Here is a 12,772-nt window from a genome sequence, read left to right on the forward strand (position 1 = left end):
TGAAAACCACTATGAAAAACCTTTAATTCCTGGGTTTATTGTACGCAGTGGGAACATAGTGAATGTTTGCTCCAAGTACAGCACTGTGGAGTTCTGAAGAGAAACCACGAAGACAACTGAGCAGCACCAGAGCATGCAGGACAAGCCTGCAGGCAGGCTGGGGCGAGCTGTGGGAGAGGGATGGTGCCAAGAACACCACACACCTAACAGACAAGAAACCACATTCTTGCACTGGTGACATTTTATTTTGTTGTCTTTTGATCTTGCCCATCTCACTGCAGACTTTACACACCCTGCACAGTCCACATGTCTGCTTTCAGCACAGCAATTGCAAATGCAGTAGCACCTGATTCTAAAGGCAGTTCTTGAGTCCATCTTGGCCCTACAGTATCCCCCACTGTCAAGAACAATGAGATCATGCTTGTATGAACACTTATGTACAAACCTGTCTGTTCCCCAGACACTGCAATGGCTTCCCTGTGAATTTCAGCACCAGCAACTTTGTCAGACAGTGCAAATTTTGCAATTTTCTGGTACAGTGGGTCTTTGGATAACAGAGATTCTGGAGAACCCAGTTTTGAAAAATAGGACTGCCTGTGCTGCTGCTTCCTGCTAGCTTCTATGACATCTGCTGCATTTAAACACTGGAACAGGTTGTCCAGGGAGGCTGTGGATGCCTCAACTCTGGTAGTGTTCAAAGTCAAGTTGGATAAGGCCTTGAGCAACTCCTTGGTCTAGTGGAATGTGTGCTTGTGGCAGCAAGGGGTGAGACTGAATGATCTTTAAGGTCCATTCCAATTCCCTAACATTCTGTGATTTATGGAGCACAGGAAGATATTCCTTATGATCCAGAGACAATGCCAACACGTGACTTAAAATAACGACCCCTCTTCTAACCTTTTCTGCACAGGGAAGCCACCACTAATACAGCTCATCTGCACAGAGGTGATACTGAAAAGAAACAGGTTATGTAAGACAGTGAAGGTGGGATCTGCTGAGCAGGGAAAAAGGACACAGTGGGAGCACTGGCATGATCAAGAACCACACACTGGCAAGGCAGCTTCATGGAACCTGATCCCAGCACTAGCAGGCTGCTCACGTAGGTATGCACTGTCTTGCAGTATGTTTCCCAGGTAAGCATGAAACAAGTGGGCTTCAGAGTGCACACAAAGGCCACCTCATACATTCGTTACTGGGGGCTCTGAAAGGCTGGTGAATCTCCAAAGGGCTTGAGAGCATTCAGTCCTTGCAGCACTGGAAGACTTTCTAGAAATCTTTAATGTCCAGCATCACAGGAGACAGATGCCAGAGGAACAGCAGGCTCCTGACAAGGGTAATAATGACCTTCCATCCCTTCCAAGTAGATGTGCTGCTGTCTGGTGCTGAGCCTAACTACTGGTGTATGAAATAGAGCCTTGTGCAACAGGATGCAGCAAACACTGAAAAGGTCTCTTTTGTGGCAGCCTTGCTGACAACAGACAGGAGAGTGACAGGGCAAGCCAGAGTCTTTGTGTTCTGCACAGCACTGTTTTCATGTTTAGTTTGTGTGCATTCTGTGCAAGAAAGGATTTCCCCCTTGAAGAGACCTAAACATTGTGCTAGTCAGTCCCTTATGAGAAGAACTGTAAAAAAGAATCCTGATCTCACACGTCAGAGGAAGATGACAAAACAGACACTTGCTGTACTGGAAACCACTAAACAAGCAACTAGTATGACCAAACTGAGACTGCAACCAGAGCAGGAATCACACTGGGTACACTGTCGGTGCCATTGTCCAAAGGAACTACACCAGCAGAACCAGCCTCTGCACCACAGCTTTGGTTTGTATTCCTCACAATTGACCAGACACAGAAGTTTCAGTATCAAAGTCACCCGCAGAATTGAGTCACAGTCCCAAAGACATTTAGTTGCTTATATTAGTGCTGTGGGTTATGAGCCTGACAGAAGTGGGGCTTGTAACGGAAAAGCTTTCAAATTACTCCTTCTCATCTTCTAGGGATTTACTTCGCCTTCGTTTGCGGCTGGTTTTTGGAACTTCAGCTGTCTGTGCAACTTGGGGTCCCCCTTCCTCGCTGCTCGCATTCTCGTTGTCCACTCGTCGTGGACGACCTCTCTTCCTTCTCTTCATTTTTTCAACTCCAACAGCAGGGAGCTTCTTGGCAGCCAGGGTGCCAGCTCTCTTCTTTCTGCCTCTGCTCAAAGGACGTTTCTTCCGTTGCTTCCTCTGCTCTTCCTTTTGGCGAATTTTCATTAGCTTCTCAAAGCTTTTGGTGGTCGTTGTGTTCATATCAAACCAGTCCTGCAGATTTAGAAGGCAATAGGTTGGTACTGATGGTGGTGGAAATACCAAATAAAGTCTATCAGGACCTACAATATAGCTGCCTTGTGGGACAAGGTTTCCCTGAAATGTAAGATCTGGAAAGGCAACTACCTAACAATGCTCTGTTTCTTGATGTGTCTCCTCAGGTGTCACTCTGTCTCAGAGGATTCGGATTTGATTTGATATTTGCCTAGTTAAAGGTACATGAAATGCTGCAGAGCTGAACAGAACAGCATCAGCCTGGGACAAGGCATATGACATGACATTATACTTGCTCCCCAGACTATCACTTATGACCAACTAAGTTTAAGGACCCTGTTCCCAACAGTGTGCAAGGAAGAAGTACAACATGGCACACATCCAGCATTTTCTTCTTAGGACATTCTTCCCACCTCCAACTGCCTGGGGTTTGAGGTTGCACTCTGCCTGTCTTACCTCAGCATGCACAGAGTTGATGTGATACTTGACCCCACTCTCTGAAATGAACTCCTTTTCACACAGGAGACACTTGTATTTACCAGCCACAAAGTCTCCCTGGCATCAAAACAAACAAACAAACAAAAAAATATTCCATCAAGAGTTGCTGATAAACTTATATATTTCATTTTAAAAATCTTGCTCAGATAGAATCCAGCAATAAAAACTAGAAATTCTGATCCATACCAGACAGCCTTAGCTACAGGTGATGCCTTAAGTTTTAGCTTTTATATTTTCCAGATTCTGTACTGCATTAGTATGTAACTTTGAACTTCATATAAAGTGTTAGCAAGTTCTCTTTGCAGTTTAGTTAGACAAAAAATCCTTTTCCAGCCCCAGAACCAAGGACACTGTAACAGCTTCAGGCCCAAAAAGTGCAAACAACAGCAAAATTAGGAAAAAAACTGGGAGGATGGGACTTTATAATCTGAAGCCGTAATTGGACAATTAACTCTGATATGTAAATGGACCAAACTTATAGAAGTGTGAGAACTCATGACCTGGGATCCATCTTGGGTGAAGCCATAGCTAGGCTCTTGCACTGCCCAAGGTGAATCCTTTAAAGGCCTTTTAATAAATCCCTGCTTTATTCCTTTAACGCTGTCTAGCCTCTTTTCTAGGTAGCTTCTTAGGCATCACAGGAGCACTGACTTGAGTGAGCAGTTGTGCCCATGAAGCATAGGACTGCTCTCTGAGATGCCATAAGGTGTCCAGTGGTGCACCTGAAAAACCCGGTCTTGTAGCTGTGAATCTACAGCTAGAACTGCTGTGTCAATAAAGGGAATGCCATTAAGGTGCTTCCTCCTGGTCTCAAGCATTGTTTGCAATGGCAACCTCCTTAGCACATAGGGGAGCACCTAAATTGGGGGTTGGAATGAGATGATCTTTAAGACCCTCTCCAACCCAAACCATTATATGAATCCATGAACTTTTTAGGATCTCAGATTAGCAGATGGCAGGACAAGAGCTTGAAGAAAGGGTTATCTGAGGGACAGGGACAGTGGGGCTATTAAGAGGAAGGCTACCAACCAAGGTACATGTGCCAAGGTGAGACTTGAGTCCTGAGACACTGCCATACACAGATTCACAACCCTGAAACAGTAAAAAAAAACAAACATGTGGACAACATGCTAGCAAGAAATCACTTCTTCCTGGACAATAGAGCATTATTATGTCTGGAGGGCAATCCCACAAGAACAAAAGAGTGGCAGAGGGAGGCAGATAGCAATTCTCCAAAGCTAGAAAGCTTTTGGTAAGAAGACCGTTAGAAGACTTAAGTTTTCATTAAGCTTAGTATTTACATTTCCAGTTTCTGAGCACACCTGGACATCATAAAGACACTCCTGTGACAGTTACACTCATGCTCTATCAACAGCCTGACTAAAACCAGAGTTTGCTTTCTGCTTGAAGTGCAACAGGGAATTTACAACAAAGCACATGGGGCACGTACAAGACACTTCTCCCTCCTGCACTGCTCATGTCTCTAGTGGCACAGAGCAGGAGTACAGCATCCAACATCCCTGGTCTCAGTTAAACGGCAGCTTTAGAGGCCTGTCCCATGGGGAGCTTCAGGCATCAGTCCTGGGGTACCACAATGTGTTCAGCCCTCAGCCCACGTCCTGGAACAGGAGGCAGGAGCAAGACATGTGGCTGGCTTACTGGTTGGTGACACAGGACAGCTGTTCTCTGGAGACAGCTCCACATACAACATGGTGCTGCATTTCTGGTACTTGAAAATGATGCTAGGCTGAATACTGGGGAGAGAGTGCTGGGGGTGGGGTAGGGCAGGGGGAAGGCATTATCTATGCACCAAACCCAGAAGGCAGCTGCCACTGACCCTTGGCTCTCTGACAGCATGCATCACACGGAGATGTCCACCACCACCTCCACCAATGGGGCTGTTTGCTCTCACTGGATCTGACTGGTGATTGCTGTAAGGCATTTCAGAAACTAAGCTTTCCAGTGCCTAAAAGGGTCCAAGAGAGCTGGAGAAGGACTTTGGACAAGGACCTGAATTGACAGGACAAGGGGGAAAGGCTTTCCACTGCCAGAGGGCAGGACTAGATGGGATACTGGGAAGGAATTCTTCCCTGTCAGAGTGGTGAGGCCCTGGCAGAGATTGCCCAGAGAAGTTGTGGCTCAAGGCCACAGCTCTGGAAATGCTCAAGGCCAGGTTGAGAAGGGCCTAAAGCTGGTCAAGTGCAATGAAGAAAACTTAAGTGCTGTGCCAGACGAAGTCTCTTTACTCTTGTATTTCCACCTCTGCTCCTTCCTTCTCTGGTTAGATTTAGATAGAAAGCCAGTGGCCTGTCATTTTTCCACTATTCAAACCTCCAAATGGACCAACTGCCCACCTGGATGAGAAAACTGTACCAGCTTGACACCAAGTTACTGGCTCTCAAGTGTTCACACACATTCCCAAAAGGATCATCCCCAGGGCATTTTCACGTAAAGGACAAAAGGACCATCCGCAGGCACCCCCAAGACTAAACATGGTCGTGATTACACTAAACAACCATATCGAGATGGAGCAGGATTTGTCTCCCAGAGAGACCAGCTGCAGTTTCAAGGTTGTGGGAAGCTATTGGCTCATACAGACCTGAAATCTATCTCCTCTGGGGCTTCAGAAACAGTTAAGGATTACCTGATTTGGGCAGTGGACTCTTCGGTACATCTTTATCTCTGTTTTCCATTTGCACAGCACATCTTGACTAAACGTGGGCAGTCCAGGACGAGTGTATTTCAGCTGAGACAAAGATGGAATCGAGAGCTGGAAGTAATGCTGGCTACACAGAATTTCCTCTTCTAGGGTAAGACAGAAGTGCTATCTCTTCTCCTACTCTAACAGGCAAACTCCCAGTGATGAATGTTTTCCTGTCTCACCAACTCTCTAGAAACATAACTGAACCTGGAAAACCCCCACAATGTCAGAATCTGAAACTTCCCATTGCCTTGACTACAACAATTCCTCTAAATATACCTACCCCGCTGAAATCATAAACCATCGTTTTCCCTTGGGTTTCACTCACAGTCTAAAAGACGCCACTGGAAACTCTGAAGTCTAGAAATATCACAGCATGTATGAGAGTCTGGAAGGACTGCTGGGACCTTACAGCATGGCAGGAGTGATCTTGAGCCTATCACTTGTGAGCAACATCATGCCCATAACTGGCCATGTTCTTTGTGCCCACTGAGAACTCCAGCAACAGTCATTTACAGTCATTACAACTTGCCTGAACAAAACACTTGCACAGCAATTGCTGCTGCAGAAATACTGTAATCTAAGACAAGAGAGAGCAGAACCCAACCCCTCACACAACATACTGCTTTCCACGTGCCATAAACATGGGGTAGGAGCCAGTACAAGACTCATCAGATGTGGAGGTATAAACTTGAACCCTATAAAGCATTTTTCAGCCTTGTACCTTCCGGTCATCTGGAATCAAGTCCTGCAGAACTTTTCTTTTGGGCCACTCTTTGGCTAGCTCTTCTCCTGCCAGCTCATGGAGATAGTAGATTGCCACCTTTGCAGATCTTCTCTGAACTCTGCCTGTGTTGTTTTGCTCCCGTTTCATTTCTTTCAGGTTCTCTGTTCTTCTCTCCTCATGGAGCAAAGTGACCTGCAATGAAGGCCCAAAAAGGTGAGCCTCTTTCACTACTTTCTATTTCAGTTACACTAAATACTGGGAATAAACGTTTTGCCAAATCCCTCATAAATAGGCTGCAGCAGCTGTGGTTTACTGTCACAGACATAGGACAGAAGTGCATCCCACTAGTCAGACAGACCCCCAGATCTGCTCACAGGGATCACAGCAGTGAGGCTCAAGCAGAGAGTTTCATGCAGTTGCTAGTCTTGAAAAGTATTCCATCATTTGCTGTAAAACTCTCATGGACAACAAGACTGCCTGTTCTGCTCCAGTGGTGAGTCTTTTAAGAGCAAATGAAAGCATCTCATGAGTTATGTTAGCATCACTCTTTCATGGAGCAAAAGTCAGGTCATTTACTGCTGCCATGCTGATTTACTATTAAAAACTTCATTCTAGTCACAGACAAGCAACAGCTGCTGCTAGAAGGAAACTATCAAGGACAAAATAATCCAGGGGCAGGAAAAATGCAAAGATTTGTGATCTGTAATTACCCAAAAAAGTAACAGACAAAAGTCTACAGGTGCCTCAAGTCTGAGTGCCATCACAGTCCCCTGATAACCACAGCAGGGTGCACTCACCGGCCCGTGCTTAGATCGGAGGTGGTAGACAAGTCCTGCCTTTGATCTGTATGCTTTCCCACAGTGATGGCACTTCATAGCCATTTTCTCCAGCTCAGAAGCAGCCTTCCCACATTTTTTAATATGATATAGGTATCCCATTATGCTGGTGAAGCTGCCTGTGCAACCCTGTCAACACAGAAGAAAAATACATGGAAGAAAACTATTCTTCAAGGGATTACACGACCAGTGTGAAAAGGATCCACAATTTGCTGACCAAAGTACTATTACTTATCCTGACAGAGCAGAGACAGGCAGGTAGAAAACTTTAATGTTATTCTATTCAGACAAACAAAATCTGCAACAAAGAACTGTCACTGAAATAACTATTAAAGGTCTCTTTTAACCCAAACTATTCTATGCTACTCTGTCTTAAAAGCATAGCTGGGATCTTGAAACAAAGCTTGCTTTGGCCAGCACCAGAGCACACTCAACAGCGTTCTCATGTGTTATGTTTATGCATCCACTGCTGTTTAATTCACACTTTGCACAATGTAGCTTACCTCCCTTGTACACTTTAGTTTTCCCATTCGCTTCAAAACCTTCCGGAGGCGGTCTCGCTCAAGCTGCTCATCCAGTTCTTCTCCCTCCTTTACAATTGGCTAAAGCACAGCAGAAAGATGAATGAAAACCACAGGATGCTCAGCATTTACAGTTCTTCTCACAGGGAATTCACTACTCAACATACTGGGGCAGGAAAACTTCTAAAATAATTAAATCTCTGCAACTTATGATTTTACAGCATCCAACATCCCTGTATTTACTATAATGACCACTTTCTGTATCTGTGCTGTTTTTGGCTGGGGTGACAATTGGTACAGGACTGTGTTTTGGATCTGTGCTGAGAACTGGGTTGATAGTGTGGAGATGGTTTTGTATTGCTGAGCAGCCCCTGCACAGTGCTAAGGGCTCTTGTACTGAGAGGGGACATATCTGAGCCAGCCCACCCCAACTGATCACAAGGGTATTCCAGACCATACGGTATCATGCTCAGCATATGAAGCTGGAGGAAGAAGGAGGAAAGGGGTAGACATTCAAAGTGATCGTGTTTGCTGTTCCAAGCCACTACTACGTGTGATGGAGCCCTGTGGTCCTGGAGATGCCTGGAGCTTCCTGCCAAAATGGTGAATCAATTTCTTGTTTTGCTTTGCTTTTGTGCTTCATCTATTGAACTGTCTTTATCTCAGCTGATTAATTTTCTCATTTTGATTCTCTCCCCCATCCTGCAGGTGGGGGAGAGTGAAGGGCTGCATGGGGCTTGGCTACTGGCTGGGGTTAAACCAATGAGAAATTATCTTTAAAAGGAGTGAACTGACAGAAAATGATGCATCTTAAACATTTACTGGTCCTACTGTTTCCACTTAGCCTGACTAAAGTGAAGCAGACTGCTTGTAAAAGTTATTCATCTGTGCTATACTACAGCTCAAGTTTCTTATTCTCTCTGATGGTTATTGTATATTATTTCTTACTGTACTTAATATTACACCTAGACTGAGTAAAAAGATAGAAGCCAGTGACAGACCTAACCCTCAGGGCCAGAACATGATCCCTGACCCGCACCATTTACTAACATAGCAGTTCAGGAACTGCATTGGGAATTGTGCAAAAAAATTTAGAGTGAATTATCTGACTTTATGCAAACTTCCAAATGACCTCCTCAAAAGTTCTAATTCTTCACAACTACAACAGAAGACATTGCCTTCTTTAAAGTAAGAGCAAAGAGGAAAAGCAGATTGTAACCTAGTATTAGATCAGTATTTTTACAATGAAGAGAGACGATAAGTAATTGCTGCTTCTGCTATTATATCTCAAATCTAGTCTGCTCTAGATGTAGAAAAACCTCCTTTCTAACAAAGGACTGAAAATTGCAGCCTAATCTTTTTCATTCTCATTGGAAATACCTTTTATAATTTATTGCCAGCCTAAACAGAAATTCATCCCTCTTTCTAAGATGTTGCATGCCTACCATCTCTGGTAACATTTTACCGTTTTTCAGATGTCAAGTCTCACTGGAAAAATAATAGTTAGACTAGATATGAACAGCTACAACATCTAAAAAACCCACTCCATGTTCTGTTTCTGTGTGTACCAGGAAAGGACCAATACCTTTTCTGCCTGTAGAAGTTTTAGATACACCGTAGTTGTGTTACCTGATTGTTATGGTCTGCCATGACATGGTATTTCATCCCTGCTAAAGACTTCAGCTGCTTCCCACAGTGATGACATGTGAACATTTCCTAGAAATAAACAAGAACAAGGTGCATTTAACTGTAAATTAACCAAAGCAGTGGAAAACTCTTTGGGGGAAAGGAGCAGGAGAGCAGAACATTTTATTTGGACCTGGTAACTGTCTTCTAAGAACAGATTTTACGGAGTCTAAAATTTAGTGGAACAATGAAATAACTACACCTTTGTTCACTACCTCAAACCTCCAGCAAAAGGCTGGGCAAGAAGCACCAAGCACTATTCTTACAGATGTATAAAAAACTTTTACTTAGGGACATGATGATGAGATGAAACTGGTTTTAAATACAACACAAAACAGGCAGGCATTTCTATCAGTAAGCTGAAGAGCAGTAAAGAAACCATTGCTCATCTCTTGTGTTCTTACCTTCCTGCAATTTACCATATGTTTCTTCAGTCCTTCTACAGTCTTTCTCACCACAGCCCGGCATGTTGGACAGGTAACTCGGCCTTTGTTCTGAATCTCCAAAGACCATTGCTCTTCCATACTACCTGTCAAAACACAATGTTTAGAATACAGGTACTAACACAAGATCTCTTTTTTTTTTTCTCCTTTGATGTGCACAGTGAACCCTAAAAAGAAACAGGTCACATGCTACCAAACTTGTATTCAGCTGCACTTCAATACATGTAGCTCATTTACAGCGTTAGGTATGTAATGTCACAAGGCACACATCACTCTTTCTCAAAGAGCACTTTACACTCTTCAATCTACCATTCCCTTGTAAGGAGTGTTCTTCTACTTCACCAGTGGACATTTTTCCTTTGTTAATTTCTGTCATTACATTAACATACTGAGTAGACTTTTCTTTTGGCAAAAGTGTTTTCATAGTAAAAGCAGTCACAGACCACCAGGTCAAGTTGCTCAAGAGCCAGGGAAAAGCAACCAGGCATAGTTTTCAGTTTCTAGCCTCTTTGTGAAATCCCAAGCAGAAATTTGGCATAATCCACAAGGATTATGAATTACTGAAATGGGTTCTGGGAAGAAAGTGGTTTAGCAGCCATGTGCCTGAATTCTTACCATAACAAGGTCCAAAGCCTTTCCTCTTTTCCCAATAATAACAGGCCCAGGCTGTCCCTCTCCAGTAAGCTGGGGAGAAAGTTTGTGAATCAAACAGCACTTGGAAGAAAACTGAGGTGTTTAATGAGTGCTGTGATCTGCAAATATCCAGTAATTCCACTCACTGAATCAAGGCTAATTTTATTTTTCTAGGGCAGATTGCTTGGGTCTCTGATTCCCAGAAAAGATGATCTGGCACCAACAGCTACCATGGTTTTCCTGCAAACATATTCTGCTGCGTAAAAACTATAAATATTTTTATGAGTTTAATAATGCAACTATTTTAACAGGCTTTTGTTCAGTTCAAAAAGTGATTCCCCCTTCACTATTACATTATGTAATGGGAAGAGCACGTGGAACTACACTCAGGCAGTGTGCAGTCCTTTCAGTTGTGCTCTGCAGTACTGACACAGTGCCAGGACAGCAGCCAGCTCTTCCTTGTCAGCAATAAAGTGAACTACTAAATGGAAACACCAGAAATACAGCTGTTGCTCAGATTCAAATCTTAGAATCACATTTATCTGCTTCATAAACACTTCTTTGCTACTGCCTCTCCTTACCTATGTCATAGGTTTCAGGCTCTTTGTGAACACGGTGGCCTTTCGTTCTGGAGTTTTGTTTTGTTCCAGTTTGCTGTTTTTTACCTGTTATAACACAAACAAGACAAGCCAGAAGACTCAGTTCTGCTAGCTTTTTAACAATAAAAAGCAGATTTTTTTGCTAGAAGGCTGCTATTTAGTCTCCTGTCTCAAAGTTACTCAGAAACGTTCAATGCTTTTTTTATTGCTAAAGCAATGCCAAGATTATGTTTCCTACTCCCTTTCAAAATCTATTTTTAGTGGCAGGCATTAGTCCCACACAAATATTTTTAAGTTCGATGGTTGCTCGTACACAAAGCTCAGGTGATGGGAACTCTTCACACTGAAACATCCTCTCTGCACAGTTTGTCTGAGTCCATCTGACGACAACCAAAACGGAGAGTCTCATTTCTCTACTTATTCCTGTCTTCTTTAGATGAAAAAACTCTTATTGTTTCAGTATGGGTTATGCTGTTTGCTCTCATCTCCCTGTCCTCTTCAGTTGTCCCACACATTTCCTGAACTGCAGTACCTACTCCTGGAAACAGCACTCCCTGTGCTGTGACCCTGCATTAGAGCAAAATAATTATTTCACATGTCTATTTACTTCACAAAATAAGTCTACATTCCTGCTCAAAGCTCTCAGTCTAACATCTGCCTCCTTAAAAACCACTGCTGGTCCCTAGTCAGCTTTTGATCTGTTATAGATCTTGAATCCTCTTCTGAAGCACTGACTCCTGGGAGGCTGTTCTTTGTTTTTCAGCTGTGACAGTATTTCTTTCCAAACTATTATAATCTTTAATTTTATACTGTTCCCTGTTCTATTTTTAAACTGTTTCTCTATTGTCAAGACCACTTTCACTTTTAGCCTTTTTTCCAATACACTTGCTGTCACTTTCAGCTTTGTGCTGTCTACGTACTTGCAAGTCCTTGGTGACAAAAACAATGGTTAGAATTGAATATAGGGACAGATAGTGAACCATCTTTCTACACTCCTATTTCACCAAGCTAGTGACCTCATTGTAGAAGGCTATCAGGTTGATTTAAGCATGATTTGCCCTGCATGAATCCATGTTGACTACTCCAAATCCCCATCTTGTCCTTCATGCTGTGTTTGGAAATGCTTTCCAGGATGATTCTCTCCCATCAGCTTCCCAGGGACTAAGGTGAGGTTGACTGGCCTGTAGTTCCCCAGACGTTCCTTTTTTCTGTCCTTTAAGATACGAGTGATATTTTCTCTCTTCCAGCCTCCAGGAACGTCTACCAGTCACCATGACCTTTCAAAGATAATCAGAAGTGGCCTCACAATGACATCAGCCAGCCCTCAGCACTCAGTGCAAGCTGTCAGGCCCCATAGGACTTAGAATCATAAACTGTTTAGGCTGGAAAAGCCCTCTAAGACTATCAAGTCCAACAGTTCCCACAATGCTGCCAAGGCCTCCGCTAACCCATGTCCCCAAGTGCCACATCCACACGCCTTTCAAATCCCTCCAGGGATGGGGACTCCACCACTGCTCTGGACAGCTGTGCCAAGGCTGGACAGTCCTTCTGGGGCAAAAAATTGCTCCCAGTATCATACCTAAACTTGGTGCAATTTGAGGCCATTTCCCCTTGTCCTGTCACTTGTTCTGTGAAAGCCGAGGCTGATGCCCACCTGGCTCCACCACCCTGTCAGGGAGTTGTGCAGAGCCACAAGGTCCCCCCTGAGCCTCCTTTTCTCCAGGCTGAGCCCCTTTCCCAGCTCCCTCAGCCTCTCCTGGGGCTCCAGCCCCTGCCCAGCTCCGTTCCCTTCCCTGGACACCTCCAGCCCCTCCAGGGCTCTCCTGTCA

At 44.0% G+C, this 12,772-nt stretch overlaps 1 protein-coding gene across 2 annotated transcripts in view; it reads right to left on the bottom strand.

Annotated features, from left to right (window-relative positions):
- ZNF512 (zinc finger protein 512) overlaps nt 1-12,772 on the bottom strand; it is a 20,426-nt gene continuing 7,654 nt past the window's right edge. For both annotated transcript variants that reach the window (XM_014888212.2, XM_088162708.1), the window contains 10 exons: nt 10,926-11,009; nt 9,673-9,797; nt 9,212-9,298; nt 7,565-7,663; nt 7,023-7,190; nt 6,223-6,417; nt 5,442-5,543; nt 3,827-3,889; nt 2,756-2,854; nt 1-2,299 (listed from right to left, as the gene is read on the bottom strand). In XM_014888212.2, the coding sequence (XP_014743698.2) occupies nt 1,976-2,299; nt 2,756-2,854; nt 3,827-3,889; nt 5,442-5,543; nt 6,223-6,417; nt 7,023-7,190; nt 7,565-7,663; nt 9,212-9,298; nt 9,673-9,797; nt 10,926-11,009 (1,346 nt within the window). In that variant the 3' untranslated portion in view covers nt 1-1,975. The remainder of the gene's footprint in view (nt 2,300-2,755; nt 2,855-3,826; nt 3,890-5,441; nt 5,544-6,222; nt 6,418-7,022; nt 7,191-7,564; nt 7,664-9,211; nt 9,299-9,672; nt 9,798-10,925; nt 11,010-12,772) is intronic.

Source organism: Sturnus vulgaris, chromosome 3 (assembly GCF_052056855.1).
Source record: "Sturnus vulgaris isolate bStuVul1 chromosome 3, bStuVul1.hap1, whole genome shotgun sequence".
Taxonomy (NCBI): Eukaryota; Metazoa; Chordata; class Aves; order Passeriformes; family Sturnidae; genus Sturnus; species Sturnus vulgaris.